At 68.6% G+C, this 16,157-nt stretch overlaps 2 protein-coding genes across 3 annotated transcripts; one reads left to right on the top strand and one right to left on the bottom strand.

Moving 5' to 3' along the window:
* Positions 1-68: 68 nt before the first annotated feature.
* Positions 69-9,468, bottom strand: PPP1R9B (protein phosphatase 1 regulatory subunit 9B). The gene is given in 11 exon segments (XM_068418907.1): positions 69-215; positions 1,717-1,813; positions 2,465-2,694; positions 3,235-3,288; positions 3,377-3,529; positions 3,680-3,815; positions 4,185-4,289; positions 4,457-4,482; positions 4,484-4,578; positions 4,704-4,836; positions 7,940-9,468. Coding segments are annotated over 11 exon segments (2,385 nt in total). The 5' UTR covers positions 9,242-9,468; the 3' UTR covers positions 69-161.
* Positions 9,469-11,700: 2,232 nt separating this feature from the next.
* Positions 11,701-15,619, top strand: SGCA (sarcoglycan alpha). Of its 2 annotated transcripts, none has more exons than XM_068418909.1 (9): positions 11,701-11,931; positions 12,408-12,560; positions 12,976-13,118; positions 13,207-13,279; positions 13,367-13,565; positions 13,672-13,834; positions 13,905-14,110; positions 14,260-14,286; positions 14,981-15,619. In XM_068418909.1, exons 1-9 carry the CDS (start codon positions 11,796-11,798, stop codon positions 15,162-15,164), a joined length of 1,284 nt encoding a protein of 427 aa, XP_068275010.1. In that variant the 5' UTR covers positions 11,701-11,795; the 3' UTR covers positions 15,165-15,619. The 2 variants fall into 2 exon arrangements, with proteins under 2 accessions (XP_068275010.1, XP_068275009.1); XM_068418908.1 differs by having other exon boundaries at positions 11,702-11,931; positions 12,973-13,118.
* Positions 15,620-16,157: the final 538 nt, after the last annotated feature.

Below are 16,157 nucleotides of genomic sequence, written 5' to 3'. Positions count from 1 at the left end.
GCCCCCGAGGGGGACGTGGGGGGCACCAGGAGGCCTTGGCGGGGGTCTCACCTCCTCCCCGGTGGGGAAGGGGTATGGGGGGGTGTGGGGGGGGAGGGACAGGGCTGGGGGGGGGTGAGAGGGGCCCCCCCACCCCGGAATCGCTGCGGTTTGAGGGTGGTTTAGGTCGGGTTGGAATTTTTCAGTGTCTGCAGCTTGGCCTCCAGCTCGGAGATCTGAAAAACAGCAAAGGGGAGAGGTCTCAGCTGGGGGGGGGGACGGGGGGGACAGGGACACGAGGGGGGACACGGGGACATGGGTGGGGACACAGGGACACAGGGGTGAACATGTGGGGGGGGGGACATGATGGGGATACAGGGGTGGGGGACACAGGGATGGGGGGACTGGACTGGGGGGTGACAGGACAAGGGGGGGCAGGACATGGGGGTGCTGGGGTGGGGGGTGACACAGGGCTGGGGACAAGGGGGGGGGACACAGGGCAGGGGGCTGGAGGCCCAGAGTGGGGCTGGGGGCACAGGGGTGGGGGGGGCTGTGGGCAGGGGGTGGGTGAGTCTCTGTGGGGCATTTTGGGGTGATGGAGGAGGGTGTAAGGGGGGGGGGGCATATGGGGGGGCTCTTCTGGGTGCCAAGGGACCCCCCGCCCGCTGCCCGCCTGCGCCCTGGTGCCCCCCAGCCGGATGGGTGCCGCACCCCCCCGCTGTGACCCGCGGCAGCCTCCCAGGTGCTGTGGGATCCCGGGGGATCCGGTGATCCCAGGGAGGATCCACTGTGACCTGGCCCAGCCCCGGCCCCAGCCGCTGTGGGGGGATCGGGGGGGGGGGTGGTGGAGATCTGGTGTGAGCTGTGGGGGGGTCCGGTGTGAGCTGGGGGGGATCTGGTGTGATCGGGGGGGGAGATCCAGTGTGAGCTGGGGGGGGTGAATCTGGTGTGAGCTGGGGAGGGATCCAGTGTGTGGGGGGGATCCGGTGTGAGCTGTGGGGGGATCCGGGGGGGGGATCCAGTGTGATCCGTAGGGGGATCTGGTGTGACGGGGGGATCCAGTGTGACGGGGGGGGGGGGGATCCAGTGTGATTGGGGGGGGGGGATCCAGTGTGATCAGTGGGGGAGATCCAGTGTCATCAGGTGGTGGTGGGGATCCAGTGTGATCTGTGGGGGATCCGGTATGATCTGTGGGGAGATCCAGTGTGAGCTGGGGGGGATCCAGTGTGATGGGGGGGGATCCAGTGTGATTGGGGGGGGATCCAGTGTGATCGATGGGGGGATCCAGCATGGCCAGCATGGGATCCCGCCTCCAAGGGAGGACCGAGCGTGACCCAGCGCCTCGCGCAGATCTCCTGGGCGCCACCGCAGGATCCCACTCAAGCAGCCCGGGACCCCGCGCCCCAGCAGGGCTCCCGTGATCCGTTACGGGCCATCAGACCCCGCAGCGGGATCCAACCCCGGGGCAGATGCGCCGCGGGATCCGGTGCCGGGAGGAGGCACCCGAGCAGATCCGCTGCCATCGGCGACTCCGTTGGGATCCGGCGCCCAAAGCAGCTCCGCCGCGCTCCCGGGGGGTCCAGCAGCCGGAGCTCAGTCCGGCGTGGAGCCGGGATCCGGCGCCCGAGCAGATCCGCTGCGGTCCGTCCTGGGATCCGGCGGCGCCGGGGAGCCGTGGGGCGCGGCGGCGGGGCGGTGGGCTCAGGGGCAGCCCGCGTCCCGGCGCCCGGTGCCCACCTTCTCCTGCAGCTTCTCCATCTCCTCCTTGTGCGCCAGCTCCGACTCCTCCAGCACCCGCCGCTGCGCCGTCTCCTTCTTCAGGAACTCGATCTCCCTGCGGGCACCAGCGCGTGGGTGCACGTCCCCCCACCCCAACCCGGCACCGCGGGGACCCCAGGGAGGTGGCACCACCTTGGGACGTGGGTGTGAGGCAGGGACCATGCTCAGGGGGGTGGTGGTGCCCGGGGGTCTCCCAGGGGATGGTCCCTGTCGTGGGATGAAGGTGGCTCAGGAAGGATCTGGTGCCCCAGGGATGGGTCCACGCCAAGGGGAAGGTCCCTGCCCAGGGGATGGTCCATGGCCAGAGGATGGTCCATGGCCAAGGGATGAAGGGTGCCCAGAAAGGATCTGGTGCCCCAGGGGTGGGTGCACACCAAGGGGAAGGTCCCTGCCCCAGAAGATGGTCCATGGCCAAGGGATGAAGGGTGCCCAGGAAGGAGTTGGTGCCCCAGGGGTGGGTTTCTGGCCAGGGGATGGTCTGTACCCAGGGAACGGTTCATGCCCAAGGGATGGTCCGTGCCCAAGGACAAAGGGTGCCCACGAAGGGGTTGGTGCCCACCAAGTGCGTCCACACCAAGGGCATGGTCTGCGCCCAGGGACACGGGGTGACCGGGAAGCGGTGGGTGCCCCAGGGGTGGGTCCGTGCCCAGGGGGATGCTCCGTGCCCGCGGAAGGATCGGTGCCCGGGGCCCAGCGCTGCCCTCACTTTTGCTGGTACTCCTTGATGAGCCTCTTGGCCTTGCTGTACTTGCGCTCCAGGGTCTGGTACTGGGCCTGCGTCTCCTTGAGGTGCTCGTCCACGGCCTGGCAGAGGTTCTGCGCCTCCATCCAGTACCCCTCCAGCTTCTCCATCCGCTCCTTGTTCTCCTCCACGCTCTGCTCCAGCTGGGCCTTCTCGGCCCGCCAGCGCGCCTTCTCCTGCTCCAGGCACTGCAGCTGGGGGACAGCGGGTCAGGGCATGGCATGGCATGGCGAGGCATGGCACGGCATGGCGAGGCATGGCAAGGCGTGGCATGGCATAGCATGACACAGCAAGGCATGGCACGGCATGGCAAGACATGGCATGGTGAAGCACGGCATGGCATGGCAAGACATGGCATGGCAAGGCATGGTATGGCACAGCATGGCAAGGCAAGGCAAGGCAAGGCATGGCATGGCATAACATGACACGGCAAGGCATGGTATGGCATGGCAAGACATGGAACAGCACATCATGGCATGGCAAGGCATGGCACAGTTGGTATGGCATGGCAAGACATGGCACAGCATGTCATGGCAAGGCAAGGCATGGCATGGCATAACATGACAGGGCAAGGCATGGCACGGCATGGCACGGAATGGCAAGACATGGCATGGCACGGCACAGCATGGTGAGTGGTCTAGGGGGGAGATGTGGGGATCTAGGAAGGGAAGGGGGTGATGGAGATCCAGGAGGGCCAGGGGAGATGGCAGGGGGCAGCCGGGGCACCCGCTCACCTTCCTCTTCAGCTGCTGGATCTCGGCCTCGGTGACGGCGTGTTTGATCTGGAGCTGCGAGAGGAGCCGGGCATTGGCACGGGGTGGCACGTCCCCGCGCCGCTCCCACGCTGCCCCAGCACCCCCCCAGACCCCTCCACACCTCCTTGAACTTGTGCACCAGCTTCTCGGGGTCCATCTCCACAGGGGACAGCGTGTCCTCGTTCTCGGCCAGCTCGAACACCTCGATGGCCATCTCGCCGCCGGGGAACATGGGGCTCATCTCCTCCTCCTCGTCCGTCGCGTACTCGCCCGTCTGCGGAGGGCACGGGGCGGCGTCGGCACGGGGTGACCCCCACCCCACCACCCCCACCCCATCCCAGCTGGGGAAACTGAGTCACCGGCCCCGTATGGGGTGGGGGGGAGCACATCTGTCCCCGTCCCGGGTGGGTGCTGCCCCCCTCACCTCCTCGTCGTCCTCGGGGTACTGGGTGTAGCGCTGCTCGATCATCTCCCGCTGCCACCGCTCCTGCTCCAGCGTCTGCTGGATGAGCTGGGCCACCTCGCTCTGCTCCCCCGGCTTCTCCCGCCCGATGAGGAACCTGCGGGGACGGCGGGGCTCAGCCGGGGCCGGGGGGGCTCCAACCGCGGGGTGCCCAGGGGTGGGGGACACCCAGGTGGCACGGGGTCCCCCCTCAGCCAGGGGACACCCAGGGGACATCGCTGCTGGGGCAGGCGGTGCTCCTCGGGGTGATGTTATGGGGCCTGTGGGTGATTTGGGGGCTGGGGGGGGGGCACGTTGGGGGGCAGAAGGCACTAGGGTGGCACAGGGTGGGCATGGGGCTTCGGGGGGGGCAGGGGGACAGCCCAGCCAGGGAGCTGGGGGGCTCTGGGGACAGGCTATGGGGCAGGGGGCTCCCCAGGCTGTGGGGCTCCCCCGGCCCCCCAAACGCCCCCGCCCTGGGCCCTACCGGACGCGGCCCTTGGTGTTCCTGAGGACGGAGGCGGCGAAGCTCTGTGTGACCCCCACCAGGCTGGTGCCGTCCACCTCCACGATGAGATCGTTCACCTGGATCCTGGGGACAACGGGACCGTCACGGCGGGGCCACCCCTCGCCCACCTCTCCAAGCAGCTCCCACCCTGAGGAACATCTGGCACATCTGCCTGCTCCCACCCCAGCTCCTCCACCATCGCCCAAGCTCGTGGGGACCCAGGGGGGTGGTTGGGGCCGGGCAGCCCTTACCTGCCATCCCGGTGGGCCGCCCCCCCCCTCCGTCACCGTCTTGACGAAGATGCCCAGCTTCTCCAGGCCCATGTCGGCCCCCGCGCCCATGCCGATGATGCTGATCCCCAGCCCTTCGGAGTCTGCAGAGACACAGAGCCGCTTCCTGGAGGGGTGGCACTGGCCACCCAACACCGATGGAGTCACCTCCAACCCGTCCCCAAGGTGCCACAGGAGCTCCAGGGCGCAGGACAGGGCGGGGACCCACCTTTCTCCAGCTCCACGGGGAAGAGATCGAGGCGCTCCACCCTCTTCTCCAGCTCGTACTCGGCTGACGCGGCCATGGGGTCAACGTCTTCATTGCGGCGGTCGTAGTCCTCGTTGGAGTAAGTGCTGAAGACCTGACGGGGTGGAGGGAGCTGCTCAGCGAGGTGGTGGGACGGGGTGGGAGAACACGGCAGCCACCCACCGCCCCGGCAGCGCTCGCGGCCAAGGGGGCATCCTGGGGTGGGGCAGGGCCTTGGGGGTGTTACTGAGCCTACAAGACACTGGAGAATCCCCCCCCCAAATCGTGTCATGGGGTGAGGGGGAGCTTGAGGATGCACAGAGGGTTTGGGGTGGTCCTGGGAGGTGCGATGGTGCCGTGCCCTGCACCCCACTGCTGGATGGATGGATGGGGGGCTGGATGGGCAGAGAGATGGATGAAGGGGGGGAGGGAGGGATGGATGGATGGATGGAGGGATGAATGGATGGACAGAAGGATGGATGAAGGGATGGATGGATGGGTGGATGGAGGGATGGAGGGATAGAAGGATGGATAGAAGAATGGATGGACGGATGGATGGATAGATGGATGGATGAAGGAATGGATGGGTGGATGAAGGGTCAGATGGACAGATGGATGGATGGATGGGTGGATGAAGGGATGATGGATGGATGAATGGACAGATGGACGGATGCATGGATGGGAGGATGGATGGATGGATGGATGGATGAAGGGGTGGATGGACAGATGGATGGATGAATGGATGGATGGCGTGTACAAGCCCTGGCTGCTCTGAGTCACCCAGCTTGGGGAGGGCACACCTGGCTTGTTCCCCCCCTGCTCCCCTCATCCCCCCCTTCCCCAGCCAGGGGCTCCCCAGCTCTCAGCCCACCACCTTCTCATGGTCCCAACTGCCCCTCGGCAGCAGGGAAGGGCTCTCCCCATGGGGCAGCCCCACCTCCTCTGCCCTTCCCTCCACCTCACCCCTGCCTGGGCACCCCCATGGGAGCTTGGGCTGCCAGCCCGGTGCCCAGGGACCCCAACCCACCACTGGCAGATCCCACGGTAGATCTGGGACTGGTTTGTTCCCCCGAGTTTCCACCCGGGAGGTTCAACCTCTGCCTCCACGGAGGGACACCTGGGCACAGGGAGCACCACGGGCTCTGCAGGCCTCGGGGCTCCACGCGTCACCCCCGTCCCCACGTCCCTGTCCCCCCTCGTGCCCATCTCCCCATCAGGCTTCGCTTGCAGGGTGCTTGGGCACCAAGGAGGGGTCAGCCTTGGGGCTGGTGCTGCCCCCGTCCTCCTGCGCGTCTGGGGGACGTATCCACCCTGACCCCCGCCGTGGGGCAGCCCCAAATCCTCCCGCATCGCCTCAGGAGGGGCTGGGGGCATCCCCACGCTCACCCCAGGTGCTCCTGGATGTGCCACCGGGATGATGTCCCCAGCCCGGAGCTGGAGGGAGTGGGGTGCCATGTCCCTGCGCCCCGGGACGCTGCCAGCACCCCTCTCCGGACGGGGCCAGGCTGGCTGGGCGCTGAGCATGGCAGATGTCCCCAGAGGGGCCCCAGCCCGGCGGTGCCACCGGGGCGAGTGGATTAGGGGTGACACCGCAGCGCGAAAGCCCCGCAACAAAGGGTACGAGGGACGGGTGACAAGGGCCATGGCACACAGCCTGGTGACACCCACAGAGGGGCAGGACCCACCCGGGTGGCACCCAGGGGTGCTGGGGATGAGCAGGGCAGGGGACATGCCTCTGTCCCCTCCGTCCGCACGTGGTCCCCAGGAGGCTGCGGGCATCCACCCCGGCTGGCCCTGCTGTGCCCCCCACCCCTGTCCCCGGGTCCTGGGGGGTCTGGGACACGCCGGGGGCCCGGAGTGGGTGCCAAGGGAGAAGCAGCAGGTGCCCATGGGAAGGGGCTGGTGGTGTGTGCTCCCACCCCGGGGGGCAGGGTGCCCGCTTTGGGGCTGGGGGGTGGTCCCCAGCGTCCCTGGCCCCATCCCCTACAGTGGGTTTGGGGGGGCTCAGCATCACCCATACACCCGGGGTGGGAGCCAGGGTGCTCGGGCGCCTGGGTCCCCTCCCCACCCGCGCACGTGGGACCCCCACCATCACCCCAGGGTGGGACACGGGGAGGAGAAGGGCACCCCAAAAACCCCGGCTGCCCACCCATGGTGGGGGACACCCTTCCCAGGGCCACCCTGACCAGTTCCCACAGGACCAAGACCCCCCTCCCAGCATGCAGCCACCCAGCACACCATCACCGCTGTCCCCTGCCCGGGTCACGGTGGTCCCCGTCCCCCCTGTCCCGGGGGGGGGGCCACCCACCCGCTCTGACTCAGAGCCAGAATATAGGCCGGGGCTCTAAAAATAACCCGGCCCCGGCACAAAGCGCCGGCTGCTCCCGCGGTCGGGGGGATTTGAGGGGAGGGAACACCCCGGAATAGCTGCCAGCCCCTTCTCCCCCCACCCCATCACCGGGGGAGCACCCCAGATGGGGACCCCAAACTGGGGGATGGAGGGGGGGGGACATGGGCGATGCCACCCCCCGCCTGGCCACGCCGCTGAGACACTTCCCCTTCCTCCACTTCCCGAAACGGTGCTGGGCGCCAGGCTGGGCCCACGGCGGGGGGGCAAATACCCCCCCAACCACCGCTTCAGCCCCGGGGACCCCCAGTCTGGGAGGGGCCCCAGCACCGAGGGACCCCCCAGGGGCCAAGGGCAGCGGGTGGCGGCGCGGCTGCTGCACCCAGCGCCCCACAGCCGGATATCTGGGGCATCCCCACCCAAAATGTGGGGTGGGTCCTGGGCACGGCGGTGGGGTGGCACTGGGTGCTGTGCACAGCCCACCCCAGGGGGTCCTGGTGCCACCCCTCCCCGTCACACCGGCCCCCTCGATGGCAGGGGGGCACCCAGGCCATGCCAGGGCCAGGCCTTCCTTCCCCCAGCGCAAGGCCATGGCCAAGCGGGGTGCCATACCCCATGGCTGGGGGGGCACGGGGGGCACAGACACCCACATCCCTGTCCCCAGCACCAGCCCCCCACAAAGGGGTGGTTTTGGGGGGGGGTCACACACCCCACCCCAGCTGCCTCTCACCCTGGGATGCCCCTCCCCATGGGGTGCCCCTCACCCTGGGGTGCCTCTTGCCCTGGGGTGCCCCTCACCATGGGGTACCCCCCCATTCTGAGCTGCTGCCCACCCTGGGGTCCCTCCCCAGTTGCCCCCAGTCGGTCTCACCTGGATGGGGGCCGTGCTGAACTGGATCTTGCGGTTGGGGACGGGCTCCTCTTCCTCGGACAGCCCCGGGATCTCCACGCAGCCCGACTCAGGCTCGTACAGCCCTTCGGCCTCCTCCTCCTCCTCCAGCCCGCTGCCCCCCGAGTCCTCCCCGAGCCCACTGTAGGCACTTATGTCCACCAGGTCCGCCTCGGAGAAGTCCTCCTTCTTGGCCTCCTCGTAGGCATCGCCCTCCTCCGCCCGCTCGCCCTTGACGTCCTCCTCGCCCGCGGCCGCCCCTGAGCCCCCTTCCAGCCGGGGCGCGGTGGGCGCCGGGCCCTCGGCCCCCTTGGCCGGCTGGGGCGCAGGCACCAGTTCATCCACCACCGCCGCATCCTCCTCCTCCTCCTCGGCCTCGCCGCTCTCCTCCACCTCCACCGGCTTGATCTTGCAGACCTCCTGCACCCGCGGGGTGGCCGGCTCCTTCTCCGCCGCCCGGCTGGTCTTCACCGCTGCCTTCTCCTCCTCTGGTGGCCTGGCCCGTGCTGGGGCAGTGTGGCCATCACCCAACCGTCCGGCCTCAGCGCTCGGCAAGAAGACCCGAGGTCTCTTGCCCACCACCTTGGCGTTGAGCGCTCCTCCCGCTCGCCCCGGTGCCTTGTGGAGGTTGTTACGGAGGTCGGCCTTCTCGAAGACGGCGCTGAGCTGGCTGACGGTGGGCGAGACGGCTTCGGTGTCCAGCTTGTCCAAGGACTCGGTGCTGCCGTTGAACCTCACCACCACGTCCAGCTTACGGTCCTGGAAACCGGCTCGTTCCTTCCGTAGCAAGAGCTTGGTGGTGGTGGCCTTCTCCTGAGGGCTCCTCTCGAAGATCTTGCGGGTCTCCTGCAGCTTGGAGAAGGGTTTGTCGGGTTTGGAATCGAAGCGACTGACCCTCTCCGAGACGCTGGTGCCCAACTTGAGGAGGTTGCCCTGGTCCACGCTGTCGCTGAGGCTACCGGCGCGGGGCAAGGAGAGACGGACGGGCTTCTCCTTGGCCTTGGCCAGGTCGCAGGCGCCCTCGGGGCCGGGCGCCGTCCCCATCTGGAGGAACATGTTCTTGATGCGGTGGACGTTGGAGCCATACTTCTTACCCCGGCTTTTCTTGCCGTCTTCGCCATCCGCCTCCTTTGTGGGCGCCAGGGCCTGGATGGTGGCCTCGTAGGCGTTACGGTGGGGGGACGCGCTCCGCAGCCCCCCGCTGCCACCGCCACCGGACGGGGACCCTCCGCCGCCACCGCCACCCCCGGCGGTCACCCCGCCGCCCGCCTCCGTCCTCAACATGCCGCCACCTCCTCGCCACGCCGCATCGCCCGCCGCGACCCCCCGGTCCCACCGCGGCCCCTCGCCGGTCACAGCGACATGGGGACACGATCCCGGGGGGGGGGTGGGCGGCTACCGGGCCACCTGCACCGGCCCGCGGGGGGGCTGCGGGGCCCGGTCAGGCCATGTCCATCCCGGGGGGGTCCCCCTCCGCCCCGGCCCTCCTTCCTTCCTTCCTCCCTCCCTTCTCCTCCTCTTCCCCTCTCGCCGGGGCGGTGATGGAGCCGCCGCTGCCCGCGATCCGCCCGCCCCGCGGAGCCCGCTGGGTCTTAGCGACGCGCCCGCTCCTCCTCCTCCTCCTCCTCCTCTGCGCTGCTTCGGCCTCGCCGGGGGCACCCCCCAGGACCCCCCCCCCACCCCGAGGTGCCCCGCAGTCCCCTCCCCACACCCCCACGGGGGTCCCCTCCCTGTGGCATGTGTCCCCCCCCCAGCATCCGTGCTGTGCTGGGTGTCCCCACCCGGCTTGTACCGTGTGCCCCCCCCTCCAGCTCTGTCCCCATGTGTCCCCCTAGATCCGTCCCCATGTCCCCCCCCAGCTCTGTCCGCATGTGTCGCCCTAGACCCGTCCCCATGTCCCCCCCGAGCTCTGTCCCCGTGTCCCCCGCCTAGACCCGTCCCCATGTCCCCCCCCAGCTCTGTCCCCATGTCCTCCTCCTAGATCCATCCCCATGTCCCCCTCCTAGATCCGTCCCCATGTCCCCCCCCAGCTCTGTCCCATGTCCCCCCCCTAGATCCGTCCCCATGTCCCCCCAGCTCTGTCCCCATGTCCCCCCCAGCTCTGTCCCCATGTCCCCTCCTAGACCCGTCCCCGTGTCCCCCCCCAGCTCTGTCCCCATGTGTCCACCTAGTTCCGTCCCCATGTCCCCCTCCTAGATCCATCCTCATGTCCCTCCCCAGCTCTGTCCCCCACAATACTTGTCTGCTTCTGTCCCACACCCCCCCCCCCCCTCCCCGTTATGTCCCCGTGGCCACCAGGCTGGTCCCTCTGTCCCCTCTGTCCCCTCAATCCCATCCCTGCACCCTCCCAATTTTGCACCCACAACCCCTGGATTTGTCCCCACATCCCCCTGTGCTGTCCCCACACCCCCATAATTTTGCACCCGTGTCCCCCCACCCCGTCCCCACATCCCCCATCCTGTCCCAAGTACCCCCCAGGTCTCTACCCACGTACCCCCATCATCTCCCTGCGCCCCTCCGGGCTCTGTCCCCGTGTCCCCCTGCTCCCCTCCCTGTGTCCCCTCAGTTTTGTCCCCGTGTCCCCCCGCTCCCACCCCTCGGGACCTCCACACCCCCACACCCAAAGCCCCCCCATCTCGAGGTGTCCCGTGGTGACCCCACAGGACCCCTGTTTAATTTCTGTCCCCATAACTCCATCCCCGGGGTGCAGCACATGTCCCACCCTGCGACTCCTCCACCCAGGGGTGGCAGGAGGGGAAACTGAGGCAGGAGGGGCCGGGGGGGGGGGCACTGCCTTCCTGCCCCTGCCGGCGGGTGTTTGGGGGGTTATTTGGGGCTTTGCTGCGGGGAGGGAGGAGGGGGGGCAGAGCCGAGAGCGTGGGGCCGTGCTGGGGGTCCCTGCTGCGGGAGGAGCCCCCCCAAGGGGCTGCGGGACAGGGTGGGGGGCACCCCTGCTCCCCGCAGCCGCGGAGCGTGCGGGCGCTAGGACCCCGCGGCCGCCTCCCGGGCCCTTTGTGCGTGACGCGGCGTGACGTAGCCGTGACGTGGACGTGACGCGGCGACATCCCCCCCCCCGGCCACCCCCTTCCCCTTCCGCCGCCTCCCCCCGCCCCGAGCCCCACCGCGGGGCCGGGCCCCCCCCCCGCCACCGCCGGCCCGCCCGGGACCCCCCCTCCCCGTGCACGCACACGCGTGTGCACACGCGTGCCCCTGTCACACGCGTGCTCCTGCCCCGGTGCCACGCGAGGGCACACGCGTGTGCACACACGTGCTACTGTCACACGCGTGCTCCTTTCTTGGTGCCACACGCGTGTGCACACTCTTGTTCCTGTCACACGTGTGCTCCTGCCCTGGTGCCACACGAGGGCACACGCGTGGGCACGCACGTGCTCTTGTCACACATGTGCTCCTGTCCTAGTGCCATGCGAGGGCACACGCATGTGCACACGCTTGCTCCTGTCACACGCGTGCTCCTGTCACACGTGTGCTCCTGTCCCGGTGCCACGCGAGGGCACACGCATGTGCACACACGTGCTCTTGTCACACGTGTGCTCCTTAGTACCACACAAGGGCACACGCGTGTGCACACACATGCTCCTGTCCCAGTGCCACGCCAGGGCACACGCGTGTGCAGGGCAGCGGTGCTGGCAGGGGGGGTCGGGGGGGTCAGCTGTCCCCAAGTGTCCCCCCCCACCCCGCTGTCCCTCACTGTGCCCCATCCGGTGCCCCAGGTGCCACCCCCTACCCCCGAGTGGGGGCACCAGGACAAACCCACCCAGGGGACACCCCACCGGCCACGGGGCTCGCTGCCACGGGGCCTTGGTGGCAGGACGTGGCCATGGCGGGGTGTCCCCAGCGGGTCCCCCCCAGGCGGGTCCCCCCCGCTGGCCCCGCTGGCGCCGTCAGTCAGCGCTGGCCCCACGCCCGGGCGAAGATGGAGGCCCCCGCGCTGCTGCGGGTCTGGGTGCTGGCAGGCGAGTGGCAGCCCCGTCACCCCCCGGGGGGGACACTGCTGGGCCAGGGGTACCCCCAGCAGGGAGGGGATGGGGGGGACCCCCACAGCGGGGTGGGGACAAGGGGTGCTGGCGGGTGGGGACGGAGGGGACATGGCTGCGACGTGACAGAGCTAAATAAGGCCGTCCTGTCCCGGGTGCCAGCTGGGTTTGGGACGGGGGGGGACCAAGGGGGACCTCTCCGTGACGGGGCCTGGGCAAGGGAAGGTGCTGTCCCATCCCTGTCCCCATCCCCGTCCCTGTCCCCATCCCTGTCCCTGTCCTACATACAGCCTGGCACTGTGGGGACACATTTCTGCCCCAGCTGGGTGTCCTGGGGGGGGTGGCAGGTCTGTGGGCACCTGTGGGTCACCCCGGGGTCTCTGGGGAATGGGGAAACTGAGGCAGGGAGGAGCCATGATCCCCAGCCCCGGCTCCAACCCTGCGCCTGGCCGCAGCCATGGCCCTGGGGGGGTCCTGGGCCACCCTCCCCGACCACCATGTCCTCCCTGACCACCGTGTGTCCTCCGAGACCGGAGCCGTCTTCGTCCACGAGCTGGAGCGGGAGCTGTTCCAGGAGGCCTTCGTCGGCGGGCACGAGGATGACGGCGGTGAGGGCCGGGCCGAGGGGAGCGGGGCCGGGGGGGGGGTCTGGGGCTGTTAATGGGGGCACTGGCCCATGGCTGCTCCCCACCGGGCATGACCCCAGCTGGGGGGTCCCTCCCTCCATCCCTCCATCCCTCCACCTGTTTGGGGACCCCCGAGCATGGCCCCACCCGGGAGCAGCGTCCCTTTGTCCCCCACACTGAGGGGCTGGGGGTCACCTCGGTTTGGGGTCACCTCGGTTTGGGGTCATCCCGCTCAAAAAGGGGATCAGAGCCGGCGCAGGGACCAGTTGTGCTTCCTCGGTGGGACCAGTTGGATGGGGAAGGTCTTGCAGGGCGGGGGTCTGCCCGTGGCACAGCCTGGTGGCACACGTGTCCCCATGTCCGTCCCCACCCGTCCGTGTGTCCCGGTGCCCAGCAGCCGCCCCCATCACCTTCCAAGCCCACCTCCGGGACCACCCCGACCTGCCGCGGTGGCTGCGGTTCGTCCAGCGGGACCCCCACCAGCCGGGCTACCTCTACGGCAGCCCCACGGCCGCTGAGGTGGGCACCCACACCATCGAGGTAGGTGGCCACCCGCATGGCTCCGTGAGAGGGGGGTGACACGGGGAGGGGGCTGGCACCTTCAGGGGGGTCTCTCCACGGCTCGCAGGTGCTGGCACACAACCGGCACACCTACGGGACAGTGGCACAGCGCCTCGTTGTCACCGTCATCCCCGCTCCAGGTAAGGGCTGGGCACCCCCAAATCGCACTGGACCCCCCCAGGGATGGGCATGGGGTGTCCCCACGGGTGCCACATGTCCCCCCGCAGGCGGGGAGCCCCCGTACCGGGGTGAGTTCCTGGTGGGGAACAGGAACGTGGAGGAGCTGCTGCCGGCGGCCGCGCGGGAGATGTTCCTCGAGGCCACGGCCAGCGTGTGGGAGCGGGACGACATCCGTGTCACCAACGTCACCTCCGCCCTGGACCGGGGCGGCCGCGTGCCGCTGCCCATCGAGGGGCGCAAGGAGGGGTATGGCAGGCTTCAGGGTGGGGGTGCTGGGGGTGCTCCCCTCCATGGGTGGGGGGTTTTTTTGGGGTGGGAGTGTCACCTCCAGCCGGTGCCCCCCACCCAACAGGGTGTACGTGACCGTGGGCTCCCACGGTGCCTTCTCGCCATGCCTGGTGTCGGCCACCTCGCCGCAGAGCCAGCTCCGCTGCCACCAGGGCCAGCAGCCCCTCGCCTCCTGCTACGACACCTTCGCCCCCCGCTTCGCCATCCGCTGGTGCAACCTCACCCTGGTGAGACCCCCCCACCGAGACCCCCATGGGGACATCCCCCCCCCCACCTCTAACCATCACCCCATTGCAGCTGCAGGTCTGGCCCAGCACCCCGGCGCCAGGACCGCTGTGGGGTCCCGGCGTGCTGGAGGAGGGGGGCGATTTCCAGCCCCCCACCGAGGTGCCCCCCCAGGACCTGCTGCCTGGGTACCTGGTGACGCTGCTGGTGCCGCTGGCGGCGGCCGCGCTGCTCTGCCTGCTCCTGGGCCACCTCATGTGCTGCCGCAGGGAGGGAGTGTGAGTGGTGGGGGGGGGGGCACGGTCAAGGTGGGGGTCCCCCCACCCCAGCCAGGGCATGGACACCCCCGGCCACCATGGCCCCAGGGGTGGGGAGAGCCCTTCTCACCATAATTTTAATTCTTTCCCCTTTTTCCTCTGTTTCGTAGGCAAAAACGGGACTTGGAGACGTCCGAGTAAGTCCCCGCGCCCAGGCTGAGCCAGGCGGGTGGTGGGGGGCTGCTTGGGGCGGGGGGGCTTTGTGGTGACCCAGCACGGGGAGGCCAGAGGGGATGGGGACGGGGATGGGGACGGGGAAGGGGACGGGGAGAGGTCGGCTGTATGGGGGTGTTCTGGAGGTGAGAGAGCCCAAAGATCTCCCCAAAGGGCCCCCCCAATCCCCCTCCTCCCCTCCCCACACCTCGGCGCCCCCCCCAATAACCCCCCACAGACGCGGGCTGGAGCACAAGAGCTGGTTTACTTCTCCAACGGCCTTGGTGGGGGTCAGGGCCAGTGAGGAGGACCCCAGTGATGGGGGACGGACCCCAATGGTGGGGGACACAGCCCCAGTGATGGATGGGAGACCCCAATGATGGGGTACAAACCCCAGTGACGTAGGGCAGACCCCAACAATGAGACCCCAGTGATGGGGGACAAATCCTAATGATGGGGGACAAATCCCAATGATGGGGGACAAACCCCAGTAACGGAGGGCAGACCCCAACGATGAGACCCCAATGTTGGGGGACAAACCCCAATGATGAGGGACAAATCCCAATGACGGAGGGCAGACCCCCAACGATGGGAGGACAGACCCCCTCCCCAGACCCCTCCCCAAAGGAACACGGGTGGGACCGCGGGGCGCAGCACCCACTTGTCCTTCCCCCCCAGCATCCAGCTGGTCCACCACACCACCATCCACGGTGACACCGAGGAGCTGAGGCACATGGCCGGCAGCCGGGATGTCCCACGTCCCCTTTCCACCCTCCCCATGTTCAACGTTCGCACGGGTCAACGCATCAACCCCATGCCCGGACCCCCGGACGGTGCCCGCGTCCCCCTCCTCCCGCAGTGACGTGGGGTGGTGGGTACCTGGGTGACACCGGGGTGATGCCGGGGAAGGGGGGGGACAATCCCAGGGATGGATTTAAGGGTGTCGGGATGCTTTTGGGGACACTTTGCAGGGGATAAAAGCCCGGCAGTGGGCAGGTCGCCCATCTGGCTGGGGGGGCTACCAATATTGGGGGGGGGGGGCATCAGCACCTACACACATCAGTGGGGCAATGCAGGACACCTGCACCCTATTCCCTCCCCTCCAGCCTCATCCACCCCACCTGGCTTGATGAAACCTTTAAAGAGCTGTGGGAGCACCACAGCCCTTTCTTTGGGGGGGAATAAGCTGGTTTCTTCTCATTTTCCAGGTAATGTGGGTGGCCACATTGGTGTCACCTCCCTGGGGGTGACACTGCCATGGGGTGGAGGCTGTGGGGTGGGTTTGGGGTGATAAAATGGCTGTTGAGCGATGAGAAATGGGGTTTCTGCTTTATTTTTAGCCCCCTGTGAGGAGTCCAGCTGCGATGGCTGCGGGGGGGTCTGGGGGAGGTTTTGGGGTGCAGCCTGTTGTTGGGTTCCTTCTGGCTACCAACGGCACCATGAGTTTGCCAGTTCTCTGCCCCAGTCAGCCCCAAAGCTGGGTGTGCCCTGGGGCTGGGGGGGTGCTGGGCTCTGTGGGGTTGGGGTCCCGCTGTGGGGTGGGTTCCTGGTCTGTCCCTTCTTTTGGGGGGGTCCTGCTCTCCTCTGCCGCCCTCCTCAGCTGCTTTGCTCCATCTGCCTGCACCCACTCCATCCATGACCCCCCCAAAGGCTTGCACCCCCCCCAAGGGCTTGGGCTGTCCCTGGGTGTCCCCCCCCCCAGCCCTGCACAGGGAAGGAGAGAGGGATGGGGATGGGAACAGGGACAAAGGGGGGGACACAGCCCCAGGGACCTGCGGTGGCACCCCAATGCCCCCCCCGACTCACCTGGATGCCCATGTCCTGTGGGATGGGGATGGGAACAGGGACAATGGCG

This window comes from Nyctibius grandis, chromosome 26 (assembly GCF_013368605.1).
Source record: "Nyctibius grandis isolate bNycGra1 chromosome 26, bNycGra1.pri, whole genome shotgun sequence".
Taxonomy (NCBI): domain Eukaryota; kingdom Metazoa; phylum Chordata; class Aves; order Nyctibiiformes; family Nyctibiidae; genus Nyctibius; species Nyctibius grandis.
Note: the sequence above shows the minus strand (reverse complement) of the source record. Positions and strands in the feature narration are given on the sequence as shown.

Bases quoted from the DNA above. Each gene is read 5' to 3' on its own strand.
- SGCA (XM_068418908.1), top strand. From the start codon at position 11,796: ATGGCGGGGTGTCCCCAGCGGGTCCCCCCCAGGCGGGTCCCCCCCGCT. The intron at 13,119-13,206 runs GTAGGTGGCCAC...CACGGCTCGCAG, and splicing joins TGGGCACCCACACCATCGAG to GTGCTGGCACACAACCGGCA. The intron at 14,111-14,259 runs GTGAGTGGTGGG...TCTGTTTCGTAG, and splicing joins TGCTGCCGCAGGGAGGGAGT to GCAAAAACGGGACTTGGAGA.